This window comes from Oryctolagus cuniculus, chromosome 5, assembly GCF_051225735.1.
Source record: "Oryctolagus cuniculus isolate XC-2025 breed Fujian yellow rabbit chromosome 5, ASM5122573v1, whole genome shotgun sequence".
NCBI classification, from domain to species: Eukaryota; Metazoa; Chordata; class Mammalia; order Lagomorpha; family Leporidae; genus Oryctolagus; species Oryctolagus cuniculus.
In genome coordinates, this window is record NC_142871.1 from 166,894,890 (window position 1) to 166,907,138 (window position 12,249).

A 12,249-nucleotide genomic window follows, 5' to 3' on the forward strand; every position below is an offset into this window, starting at 1 on the left:
AGGAAGGAGCAAGGCTGCGGGCGGTTTCATCAAGTGCTCAGTGCTGTACAGTTCAAAAGTCAGGGATTGTGGAGTTCTGGAAATTTCCACATGAGGCGCACGGACTGCAATGAACTAACTGAAATGGCAGGAAGCAAAGCAGCAGGTGCGGCGGCACCACTGGGCTCACGGATATCTTCATACTTGTGCCGCCGTTAAAGAGCGGTGTCAGGACAAGGGCCACAGCAGTGTTCGCCATCTGTGCAGCAGCCCCATTGCGCTCTCTCCACCAGGGTTCCCTGGCCCCGTTGAGAGGTTCCTGGGTGGTCAGGTGGTCTGGGAGCAGCCGGCAGAGCCTGCACACCAGGAACTTGCCCTGGCTAATGTCGACTTCTGTTTTCCACAGCAGCACATCCACTGCCTGCACTTAAGGAGGAAAATGAGCTTGTCTTCCCTGAGAAGACCCTGTTGGCTTTGTTGCTTTGAGCAGCGGCAGTCGCAGAGAAAGTCGTCTTTTAGGCAAGCCTGGTCTACGCCGTGGAAAGGAACGGGGCTGGGCATAGGGCCGGCGTGGGCGGCTGAGTTTCCTGATCAAACAGCAGAAGGCGCCTTGTGAGCTGCGCTCCCTGACCCCCGGCTTCTGTGGCGCTGTAGTGCCGAGCTCTGTGCCCATGGCCAAGTGGCGGTGGAGACTGATGACACGGGTGTTGTCTCCTGCACAGGCGCCAGCGTAGGCAGCGGCAGGTGCAGCGTCTTTCCCAGCTAAGGCTGAGATATCCTTGCATCCGAGTGTAATGGATCCCCCCCCACTCCCCTTCTTACCGCCTGTGACCTGCTCTGGGCCTGGCAGCTGGGCCGTCACAAGCCCTCTACGGAGCCCCCTACATGACACACAGGCCTGCTGGTGTTCTCTCCTGGGGAGCTTTCTTCATTTTGAATAATTTAGGTACACTTCAAAAAAAAATATGCAAGTAAGATCACTTTAGAGGATAGTGCGTGCTGTAGAAATCAAATGGCAAGTGAATGTATAGCACATCACAGGGGAGAATAGATGCGACCGGCTGCTTTTTCTGCTGTTCAGGGTTTGTATCCTAGGAATCCAGGTAGTAGGTCTCTATTGGTTGTCGCTCGGATACCACAGGTTACATTTTGCAACCGTCTTTTTCACTCAAGGACAAATTAAGAGGAGAGTCTTGCAAACAGGAGGCACTGTGGTCTCCCACCAGCCTTTGCGGGAGAGTGAATCGCACACGGCCCCTGCCCAGGAAAGGGGCACACAGCACACCCATTTTACAGTGAGCAAAGTTGAGTTTCCAGTTAGGCCACAGCTGTACAATCTGAGAGCTGACGCTGTCATTTGGTTTCATCGTCTTTAAACAGAGAAGCTGAGGTTCCACTCGGCGCAGGGGGGGTGGGGGGATGGGGGGGAGGGGTTGCCCAGAATTTGGAGTTGTCAGGAGCCTGGGGGCAAGAGCAGAGGGAGGGACGGGCAGTGCAGGTCGGGGAGGGAGCAGGTAGATGCTCCTGGTGCCCTGCCCAGGGGTTAGAGTGCCCCCAGGGAGGGAGGCAAGGCCACAGCGTGGGCATGGAGGGAACCTGCTGGACAGCAGACTCGCTGACGTGCGGAGAGCAGAGGAAGTGAGGACAGCGAGGGACTCCAAGAACCCCAGCCCTGGCAGCGGCAGTCGCACAGCTGGGCACCCCGGAATGACGGTGTCCTCCTGCCACTGCCCTGCGTACGTCTTCGCGCGGGTGACGCCCTCCCCACCCCTCCCATGGAGCCTCAGCTTTGCACCCGGCACGCCTTCGCCCATCAGTGCTGACACCTCCCTGTTGGTTCTGTGTTGCAGGAATAGAGCTGTGTCCCCCGGGAAGACGGTTCATGGTCACCATGGTGGCGAGCTTCGTGGCCATGGCGGGCCAGTTTCTCATGCCCGGGCTGGCCGCCCTGTGCCGGGACTGGCAGGTGCTGCAGGCTCTCATCATCTGCCCCTTCCTGCTCATGCTGCTCTACTGGTCGTGAGTATCTTCCCCACCCCTGCACCTGCTCTGCAGGCCCCGCCCCCACGCCTGGATCCCCGGATCTGCCTGGAGCTTCAGCTCCTCCAGAGGGAGCTATTCCCCACCTCCTTCCTTTCGTTTCATTGGTTAACTCTATCCTGCACAATGTCCAAGCAGACACAAAAGTAGACAGAGTCGTGGAATGGGGCCCACGTGCCTCCAGGTGGCACCCGTCACCTGCCCACGGCCAGCCTGGCCTCAGCCTGCACACCGCTGCCTGCTCCGGGGGTCACTTTGATGTGCTGTGCTGAGTGGGGTTTCTCGTGTCGGGAGGGAACCCTGGAGATGCTGAAGGAGTGGCTTAGCAAAGCTCCCCGTCCCCTCTAGGGAAAAGGGGGCTGACTGCAGCCCGGGGGCCTGGTACAGCCCGCAGCCTGCAGCTGCACCACAGGGGTGGTGCATGGCCTTGCTCGGCTGTGTCCACCAGCATTGCCTATGGCTACCCCCAGAGCTTCACAGGGGCCCTTAAAACCAAAACCAGCACCCTCCGGTCATTTTGGTTGGGGAAGAAAGTTCACCCACCACCCCTGCTCAGCTTGAGCCTCGGGTGCCTTTGAGGACCACGTGCTTAGGGGGAGAAACAAGTGAACTCTGGTCCAGAGCGAGCGCCCGGGAAGCTGTGTTCAAAAACCTCCCCAGGGACTGGCCGTTCAACCGAGGGTGAAAACCAGGCAGAGATGACTGGGGGAGGGGCACGTGGCTGTTTGCCCTGTTTATAAACCACCCCTTTCTTTGCTTCCTGCTGTCCCCTCCCCTCGGAGCCTCAGTGCATCCTGGAGCAGGATACACTGTAGCAGACACAGCCCAGCCCCGCTGCCTTGCTGTTTTCACTCATCATGGGAACCAAATTTCTGGCCCACCCTGTCATCTGTGGCCTTGCTCTAGTACTCACCAGGGCCAAGAGGGCTGTTAGCTGGGTGCTGGGATGGGAAAACAGCCCTTACCTCTTAGGGCCACCTGCCAGGGAGGCCTTCGACAGCTACCCTCACCGGAACCGAGCACCTCTGCGGTGCTATGCCAAGCACTGTCCACACCCCTGCCTCCCATGCCACAGAAGCCCGACGCACTCCAGGGCGGCCTCTGCCTTCCCTTTCGTCATCGCCAGAAATCCTTCCCGTCCCCTCCCGGTGGCCTCCACGTGGAGAGTTCAAGGACGCTGGTTTTTCTAGCATGCACCTGCTCCCTGCTTTACCCTGCGCCAGGCACAGCCTGCAGGCTCTCACTGGCAGTCAGTGGTCACATCCTCATTATCAGAGGACAGCACTGCTGTCCCCACGCTGGCTGGGCCTGAGGACGGTGGCACTTGCCCCACTCTGTCCCTGCCTCAACTTACCCCATCTGCTCCCCAGCCCCCACCCTACCCAAGGGTACCCTTGCTGTCTGCCAGTCCAGGGGAGCTGGAGGCCTGGGGTGGGCCTTTTGGAGACTCGCACCCCTGGGAGGGCAGACATGGCTGGCTCCCTGCCCCTCAGGTGTCAGGTGGGACACCTGCCGGGGAGAGGTGGCAGAGGAGGCTTCAGGGAGCTGCTGCAGGCCTGCGAGGCTGGACCCTGGGGAGTGACTGCGGTGGCTCAGTTTCTTCGGCTGGGTTTTAGGAAGGTACTGAGGTTTAATGACAGGCAGGGGAATTGCTGGAAATATACAAATTTCTTGGTGAAATTCTCAAGCTTCTGAAATGGCCGGCATCCAGGGGACCGTAACAAGCAAAAGTGCACACCTGTGTGGCACCTGTGTGTGTGTGTGGACCGCGGTCCCAAGGCATCTTGTCCGGTGCTCACAGCTCTGCGCTTGGGCCCAGGAAGAGCTGGTCCCACTCCTGGCTGTGCCAGCCCAAGCTCTCTGCTGCAATCCTCTCTGAGGCCCCGATTTCTCCTCTCTATATATATAAAAAAAAAAAAAGGCAGAGGGGCCCTAACGGTGCCTGTCTCTTGCAGTTGCTTTGCAGGTTGAAATAATGCATCCAGAGCAGATGCATGGAGGGGCGGTGTGGCAGGGAGGCTGTGACCTTGGGAAAGTCGCCTCACCTCTCCGTGCCCCGGATTCACCAGCCGTGAGCCCATCACAGCAGTGATGGAGTTGGGAGAAGTCACTGTGCTAACACAGCACCATTTTGTAGCAGACCAGTACAGTCACCATAGTTAGTGTTATTATTGTTATGTGCTGCATTTATATTAGGAAGGTGCTTAGCACACATCCTCAAATCTAGAAACTGTTAACTACTGCTGGTGTTACCACTAGTACATCACTAGCCTCAACACTACAGGAATCTCCTTGTGAAGGGGCGGGTTAAAAAGATTGGTGAGGGCCTGCGCCCGCCACGGCTCACTAGGCTAATCCTCCACCTGCGGCGCCGGCACCCTGAGTTCTAGTCCCGGTTGGGGCGCCGGATCCTGTCCCGGTTGCTCCTCTTCCAGTCCAGCTCTCTGTGTGGCCTGGGAGTGCAGTGGGAGGATGGCCCAAATGCTTGGGTCCTGCTCCCTCATGGAGACCAGGGGCGGGGGTGGAGGGCGCCATGAGACCAGGGGCGGGGGTGGGGGGTCGCCTGGCTCCTGGCTTCAGATTGGCGCAATGTGCCAGCCATAGCAGCCATTGGGGGGGTGAACCAATGGAAGGAGAACCTTTCTCTCCGTCTCTCTCTCTCACTCTATAACTCTGCCTGTCAAAAAAAAAAAAAAAAAATTGATGCGACTCCTATGCCTCTTGTGCCTACTGGCCTGGCAGCCCTGCACGAGAATTACTGACTTCCCAGGCTGTCAAGGTGCCTGTGTTTTTGTTCTCGTCTCCCTAAGTTCTCCCCCCTCCCATCTGCTGAGCAGGCTCTGTTTTCAACAGGATGGAGCTGCCTGCTGCAGGGAGAGGGGGGAGTGGCTGGCCAGCAGGACCAGCTGTTAGGGGCAAGATATTGAAAACTGCCCGCTTTCCATTAATGAGCAAGTGTTTACTGTGGGCACCTGGGGGCCACAGCACCAGCAGTGGACGTGGCACTGTGGCGAGCCCTCGGGAGCAGACACGGAAGCACGTGCGTGAACGAGGACTTCGGGCCCCATCACATGCGGCACAGGCCCAGGGGCTGCAGGTGCTTGGGTCAGGGGCAGTCAAGACACAGGGGTACACATGGGCCAGGAGACGGCTCCTGGGCAGATGGCAGGCTGGGAGATGGCACTGCAGGACAGCGGGCGGAACCGCAGCCTGCAATCCCCTCTCAGAGTGCTGGTTTGAGTCCCGGCTGCTCCACTTTTTTTTTTTTTTAAGAAATACAAGTTTTTATCTTTTTTTAAAAGATTTATTTTTATTTATTTGAAATTCAGAGTTACACAGAGAGAGGAGAGGCAGGGAGAGGCAGGGAGAGGCAGGGAGGGAGGGAGGGAGGGAGGGAGGGAGGGAGAGAGAGAAGTCTTCCATCCGTTGGTTCACTCCCCAGATGGCTGCAATGGCTGGAGCTGCACTGATCCAAAGCCAGGAGCCAGGAGTCTCCTGGGTCTCCCACGTGGGTGCAGGGGCCTGAGGACTTGGGCCATCCTCTACTGCTATTCCAGGCCACAGCAGAGAGCTGGATTGGAAGAGGAGCAGCCGGGACTAGAACCGGTGCCCATATGGGATGCCAGTGCTTCAGGGCAGGGCTTTAACCCACTGTGCCGCAGCGCTGGCCCCTGTTCCACTTCTGATCCAGCCCCCTGCTAATGCACGATGTGGGAGACTCAGGTGAAGTTGCAGGTTCCTGGGTGCAGCCTGGCCCAGCCTTGGCTATGGTCGTTTGAGAAGTAAACCAGAGCATAGAAGAGCTCTTCTCTCTCTGACTCCAACATACTCGCTTGCTCTCCCTCCCTCTCTCCCTATCCCCCCTTTTCTCTATCCTTTTCCTCCCCCCTCTCTCTCTCTGTCACCCTGCCTCTCAAATATATATATAAAAAAACTATAAAACAATAAGAATAAAAAGGTTACAGACTGAACAGTTAGGGACCTTTCAAATACACCAATTCTGGATAGAATACATTTTTGAAAATGCAATGCTGGGCCCGGCGCCGTGGCTCACTTGGTTAGTCCGCCTGCAGTGCCGGCATCGCATATGGGTGCCGGTTCTAGTCCCAGTTGCTCCTCTTCCAGTCCAGCTCTCTGCTGTGGCCCAGGAAGGCAGTGGAAGATCAGTCCAGCTCTCTGCTGTGGCCCAGGAAGGCAGTGGAAGATGGCCCAAGTGCTTGGACCCCTGCACCCGCGTGGGAGACCAGGAGGAAGCATCTGGCTATAGCAGCCATTTGGGGGTGAACCAACAGAAGGAAGACCTTTCTCTCTCTCTCTCTCTCTCTCTCTCTCTCTCTCCCTCCCTCCCTCCCTCCCTCCCTCCCTCCCTCTCTCTCTCACTGTCTATCTGTCAAATAAAAAAACAAAAGAAAATATAATGCTGAGCTCCAGTGCAAGAAACGGAAGGTCCCAGGTCCCGGGCCGTGGAGAGAGTTCTAGCAGGAGCAGCAGTGGGGCGGCCCACAGGGCTGTACCAGGAAGAAGCCGAGGGACTTGGGCCGCACACCTGCCAGGGGCCAGGCGAACTCTCAGGCCACTGTGGCACAGAGAACTGAGCTCCTGCAGTGAAACTGGTAGTCAGAATCCAGAGACTACAGGACCGGCACGTCTCTGTCCACCACAGGACTCGGCCCACGGCCGGCCGACTGCCCGGGCCCCTGCACAGAGAAGGAACCCCTGAAGAAATCATTGCCTGCGTGAGAATCTGCACCACGCGTGGCCGTGAGCTCCCAACTGCAGCCACTCGCAAGGCTGAGCAGTGGGCTCGGGGCCCAGCGAAGCCCCCCGGAGCTGTCAGGGCCACAGGCGGGGCGCCGTGGAGGCGCTCGCCACTCCCACTCACCGGGAAGAACGTTCTCACCAAAGATGCGCTCACAGGAGAAGTCACAGATCTGGGGGGGCCTTGGGAGGGCCAAAAACTGTAGACTGGAGAGCTGGCACCCCGAGACTGCAGGGAAGAGAGCGTGCCGAGAGGATGGAAAAAAGATTTATTTGAGTTACACAGAGAAAGAAGGAGAGGCAGAGAAAGAGGTCTTCCATCCACTGGTTCACTCTCCAATTGGCTGCCACAGCCGGAGCTGCGCCGATCCGAAGCCAGGAGCTTCTCCCAGGTCTCCCAAGGACTTGGGCCATCTTCTACTGCTATTCCAGGCCATAGCAGAGAGCTTGATTGGAAGCAGAACAGCCAGGACTTGAACTAGTGCGCGTGTGGGATGCCGGCACTGCAGGCGGTGGCTTTACCCACTACGCCACAGCACCAGCCCCCCGCTAATGGTTCCTGAGTAGGCACCAGTGCTGTCCTAGGTACCAAGTGTTATGTAGGCAAGCCGCTGAGCAAGTCCCTCCCCCTTGAAAAATCCATCCCAGGGATGGGAGAGAGGCGGGGAGCCTGCAGACCCTAAACCCTTATGGGTGAGTAACATGCTCACATGCCCCCCGAAGGGCGGTGACAGGGACAGGGCAGGACAGCCCTGCTCCAGAGGCCGCGTGCTGACACCTGACAGACCAGAAGGAGGAAGTCACAGCGGAGTTCAGGGTGAGAAAGTGTTCCAGGCAAACGGGCGACGCTGGCTGCTTCTGGAAGAGGGAGGAGGAGGGGCCAGGGCCTGGCTGGCGACGCACTGTGGCCTGTGGGAGGAGGGCCTGTCGGTCTGCTGCGTGGGGTGTGGACGGAGGCACACACAAGCGGCTCCAGTGCTGGCCAGGGTGAGGAATCACCTGCAGAGTCTGACTGGAGGGCGGCTTTGACCCCGGAGAGACCCTGCAGGCACCCAGTGGGGCACACGAGGGCACGAGAGCAGCAGCGATGACGGGGACCAGGGGTGTCTACACTGTGCAGGCCCAGGGAGGGGCGGCGCCCAAAGTGCTGTGCTGTCCTTGGACTCTGTTTCCATCTCGTGGGCAGCGGGGGAGCCACCGGGATGAGCCTGGAGGTTGGCTGGTTGCTGCCACCTATTGTAAGACGCAGGGACAGGGCGGGCGGGCAGCAGAAGGGGCGACATGTGGGCTCCTGTCACTCCCCGTTGCCAAGAACCACGAGGTGGGGAGGCACCAGGAGCCTTCACCGGGGCTTCGGCAGGAAGTGGCATGAGCGCCGCGAGGCAGGAAGACGGGGTTGGCTGGCATGGGTGTGAGGAGTGTCCCCAGTCAGCTGACACCTGGGCCTGGAGTGAGCAGGGCAGGCAGAGAGGTGACTCAGAATGCCAGGGCCCGAGACAGGAAGTGGCTCTGGATTGATGGGTTCGCTTGTGTACTCCCAGGGGAGTCTTTCCGCGTCCCAGGAAATCGCCGACTCTGGGCTGGTCAGTCTTCGCAGGATCAGCAAGGCTGTGCGTGTCAAAACATCAGAAAACAGAGAGGCGTGATTCATGCACAGCCCTCAGCGGCTGCAGGGTCGCGGGGTGCTCTGGAATGAAAGTGGCCCCGGGAGCAGAGAAGCCAGCCAGGAGGCTGGGCAGGGACCCTGGTGATGGGGAAGATGCGACAGGTGATGGACGTGGGCCCCAGCTAGTGGCGGCGCTGCAGCAGAGTAATGGCGTCACCCGGGTGCCTGTAACACGGTTACCTGGCTGGGCCTTGTGTTCCCGTGGGCCTCAGGTGAGGGAGGAGCTGCAGGAGCCGCGGGGAGGAGGACAGAGCGGGTGTGCTCCCTGGATGCTGGGGAAGCAGACTGTTGGGTCGCGAAGCCCGTGCAGAAGGGAGAGTGATTGTGAGCATTTGCACTTGGCCATGAACCCTGGCTGCGGTCCAGCGCTGGCTGCAGGGGCCTGATGCTGAGAGCCGCCCTCTGCACCTCAGGGTACCGGGCCCACGTGGAGATGCCCGTGGAATCCTCGTGCTTGGACATCCGTGGTCCCGAGGACAGGGCATCACAAGCTCCTGTGCCCATCTGGTCCTTTTTCTGGAATCTGTGGGATGCTTCCAGGGTCCCAGCAAGCAAACGAGTAGGGAGAAAAGATTCAAGGTGCAAACTGCAAGTGCAAGGCAGCATGTAAGCAGGGGTCAGGTGCTGGGAGACAGGTGCAGGCGTGGGAGGAGGGAGCTGGCCACTGCTTTCACGTCATACCAGTTGCGAACAGGTGCCCCTTCTGGGGGCTACAGGCGCAGTGGCTGTGGGGCTTGGTGAGAGCAGAGGGCCTTGCTGGCTCGGGAGTGCCCGTGGATGGCGCAGCCTAGCCGCTGGCTGCTGTCTGACTTGAGGCCCAGGTCCATTTTTGTGGGGAGGAAGGTCAGGGGACCCACTGCAGAGCAGGGGCGTGGGAGGGGGAGGTCGCCAGAGAAGGTCCCCACGGGGGAGTCTGAGGTGTGGAAACTGGGGGAGAGGAATTCCAGGGGACAGCAGAGGCACTGTCACGCATCAGTGCCTGCCACCAGCATGCTGTGCCGTGCACATCAAGGGTGTGCGTGTGCACCGTTTTCTGTAACACTGATGTTTGCCCATTTGCTGCATACCCAGCATGTGCTGGTGGGCAACTATAATGGCAATTTATTATTTTTAAAGATTTATCCATTTATTTGATAGAGGAAAGGATGGAGGGAGGGAGGTAGAGAGGGAGAGGTCTTCCATCTGCTGGTTCACTCCCCAGATGGCCACAATGGCCAGTGCTGAGCCAGGCTGAAGCCAGGAGCTTCATCTGGGTCTCCCACATGGGTGGCAGGGGCCCAAGGACCTGGGCCATCTGCTGCTGCTGTTCCCAGGCACATCAGTAGGGAGCTGGATCAGAAGTGGAACAGCCAGGACTCGATCCTGCGCTCCTATGGGATGCCAGCATCACAGACAGCAGCTTAACCCACTGCACTGCAACGCTGCCCTGTGACAGCCACACCTATTAGACCAGCTCCCCACAGAAGCCTCTCAGCCCTCGGGAGGGTGCCGGCTCATCCTCCGGCAGTGTTTTCTGGGTAGCAAGGTTGTCGTGGTGGAGCCACGTGGCAAGGCAAGGGAATGTCGCACTTGCATCCTGTGCCTCCTTCCAGGCCGGCACATGCCCTGTGGTGTTTGCTTGTCAGAGGAACACCCTTTTCCAAGGGCAGCTGTGAGCTGTGTGTGTGTGTGTGTGTCTGTGTGTGTGTGTGTATGAAAGGGAGAGATGGAGAAACCAAGGCAATCAAAAGGGTGGGGAGGTCGGTATGGAGCGGCATGAGGGTCGTGGTTCCCGAGTGCAGCCCCCAGGTCACCAGCACCAGCGTCATTTGGGAGTGGGTGAGACAGTCACTGTGCCCAGGCCCTGAGGCTGCTGTCACACCTGTGTTTAAAGTGGTGCTTCAGGGGGCGCCACTGAGCCCTGAGCCCGGTGACCCCGAGGAGCCAAAACTCTGCCGAGGCAAGCCGGGACCTGACATGCCTGGAGCAGGCATTTGGCACGTGGTTAAGCCCCCACTGAGGCCCCCGCCGTGGTTCTAGTCCCAGCTCCACTTCCGATTTCAGTTTTCTGCTAATGTGCACCCTGGGAGGCAGCGGGGTCCCTGCCACCCATGCGGGAGACCTGGATTGAGCTCCTGGCGCAGCCCTGGCTGTTACAGGCATTTGGGGACTGAACCAGTCAATACAGATGCTCTCTTTCTCTCTGTCACTCTGCCTTTTAAATTAAAAAAAAATGTTCAAAAAGTGCCAGAAGTGATCCTCTGAGTCATTGTATAGTCACACACTTCTGGGGGCCGGCGCTGTGGCCTAGTGGGCAAAGCCTGCAGCGCCAGCTATCCCATATGAGCACCAGTTTATGTCCTGTCTGCTCCTCTTCTGATCCAGCTCTCTGCTGTGGCCTGGGAAAGCAGTGGAAGATGGCCCAAGTCCTTGGGCCCCTGCACCTGTGTGGGAGACCAGGACATCTCAGGGCTGTCTGGACAGGCAGCCAGGGCTCCTGGCTCCAGATTAGCCCAGCTTTGGCTGTTGTGGCCATTTAGGGAGTGAACCAGCAGATAGAAGACCTCTCTCTCTCTCTTTCCCACTCTCTCTCTCTAACTCTGCCTCCCCAAAAATAAATTATTTAAAAAAGAACGAACACTTCTTTTTAAAAAATTGCTGATTTGAAAGAGACAGAGATCTTCCATCCACTGGTGAAATGAAAGTGGGTTCAGGGTTCAAGTGCTGCCCCTGAGGGGTGGGTGCCCCGGTTCCCTGTGGAGCAGGTATGGCCTTGACCTTCTAAGCACAAGTCGGGGGAGGGGGCTGCTGGTGGTGACGGTGCTGGCCGAGTCGTGTCTGCATTGCAGGGACATGAGCACATGCAGGCACTCGCTGGAGTCTTTGGTGGTGGCCGTGTTCTGGCTCCGCGGGAGGGAGCCTTCTGGGATCCCCTGCCTCCTGGCCTCCCCGCAGGCAGCAGTGGGGCGGGCACCTGTCCCTCCCAGCGTCTTCCGCTCCTGACCACGACCCACCACCCCTGCAGGGGAGTGTGGGGCGCAGAGACTTTGAAGCAAGTGCCTGGTAGGGTAAGGCTTGCCTGGTGAGTGTTTGCTTGTGCCGCTCGGAGCTGCATGCAGACGCCTCCCAGGGCCTGCGATAGCAGGAAGCTGGGGGCAGGAGCAGGAGCCAGGACTTGCACCGGGTGCCCCAATCTGGGATACGGGCTTCTAAGCCAGTGGCTTAGCCACTGGGCCAGACACCCACTGCCGGGGGAATTTCCTATGTCTTCTTCTTTTTTTTTTAAATTTAATATGTAGTTTGACATTGACAGACATACTTCTTAAAAATCACTGGGTTATCAGTATGCAGGTAGGGGCTTATTAAGAATATGGTCAGTAGATGAATTAATTTTGCTGTGTGTCATTGCTGAAATAATGGTAAAAGACCCTTTAGGGGTGGGTGTTGGCACAGCGGTTAACATGCCACTTGGGACACCCACATTCCATGTTGGAATGCCTGGTTCCAGTCCCATCTCTGCTGACAATTCTAATTTCTCACTAATGTGCACCCTGCGAGGTGGCAGGTGAAGGATTAAATACTTGGGTCCCTGCCACTTACATGGGAGGATGGAGTTCCATTATCTTGGTGTAAGCGTGGCCCACCCCTGGCTGCTGTGGACATTTGGGGAGCAAAGTAACAGACGGAAAATCCCTCTCTACCTGTCTCAGTCTCTCTCTCTTCCCTCTGCCTTTCAAATAACTTTTTAAATTAATTAAACTTTCCGTTAAAAATGTTTAAAAAGAGCCTTTAAGAATCCGTGCACGGGACTGGCGCCGTGGCACAGC

General features: G+C 58.0%; 1 protein-coding gene across 8 annotated transcripts in view; it reads left to right on the plus strand.

Annotated features, from left to right (window-relative positions):
- The window catches only part of SLC22A23 (solute carrier family 22 member 23), a 173,445-nt gene that overhangs the window by 122,645 nt on the left and 38,551 nt on the right, over window positions 1-12,249 (plus strand). For all 8 annotated transcript variants that reach the window (XR_016234360.1, XM_002720952.6, XM_089333455.1 and 5 more), the window contains exon 4: window positions 1,830-1,998. Coding sequence is in view for 7 of the 8 variants with exons in the window: in XM_002720952.6 (XP_002720998.3) it covers window positions 1,830-1,998 (169 nt within the window). In the remaining variant the exon portion in view is untranslated. The remainder of the gene's footprint in view (window positions 1-1,829; window positions 1,999-12,249) is intronic.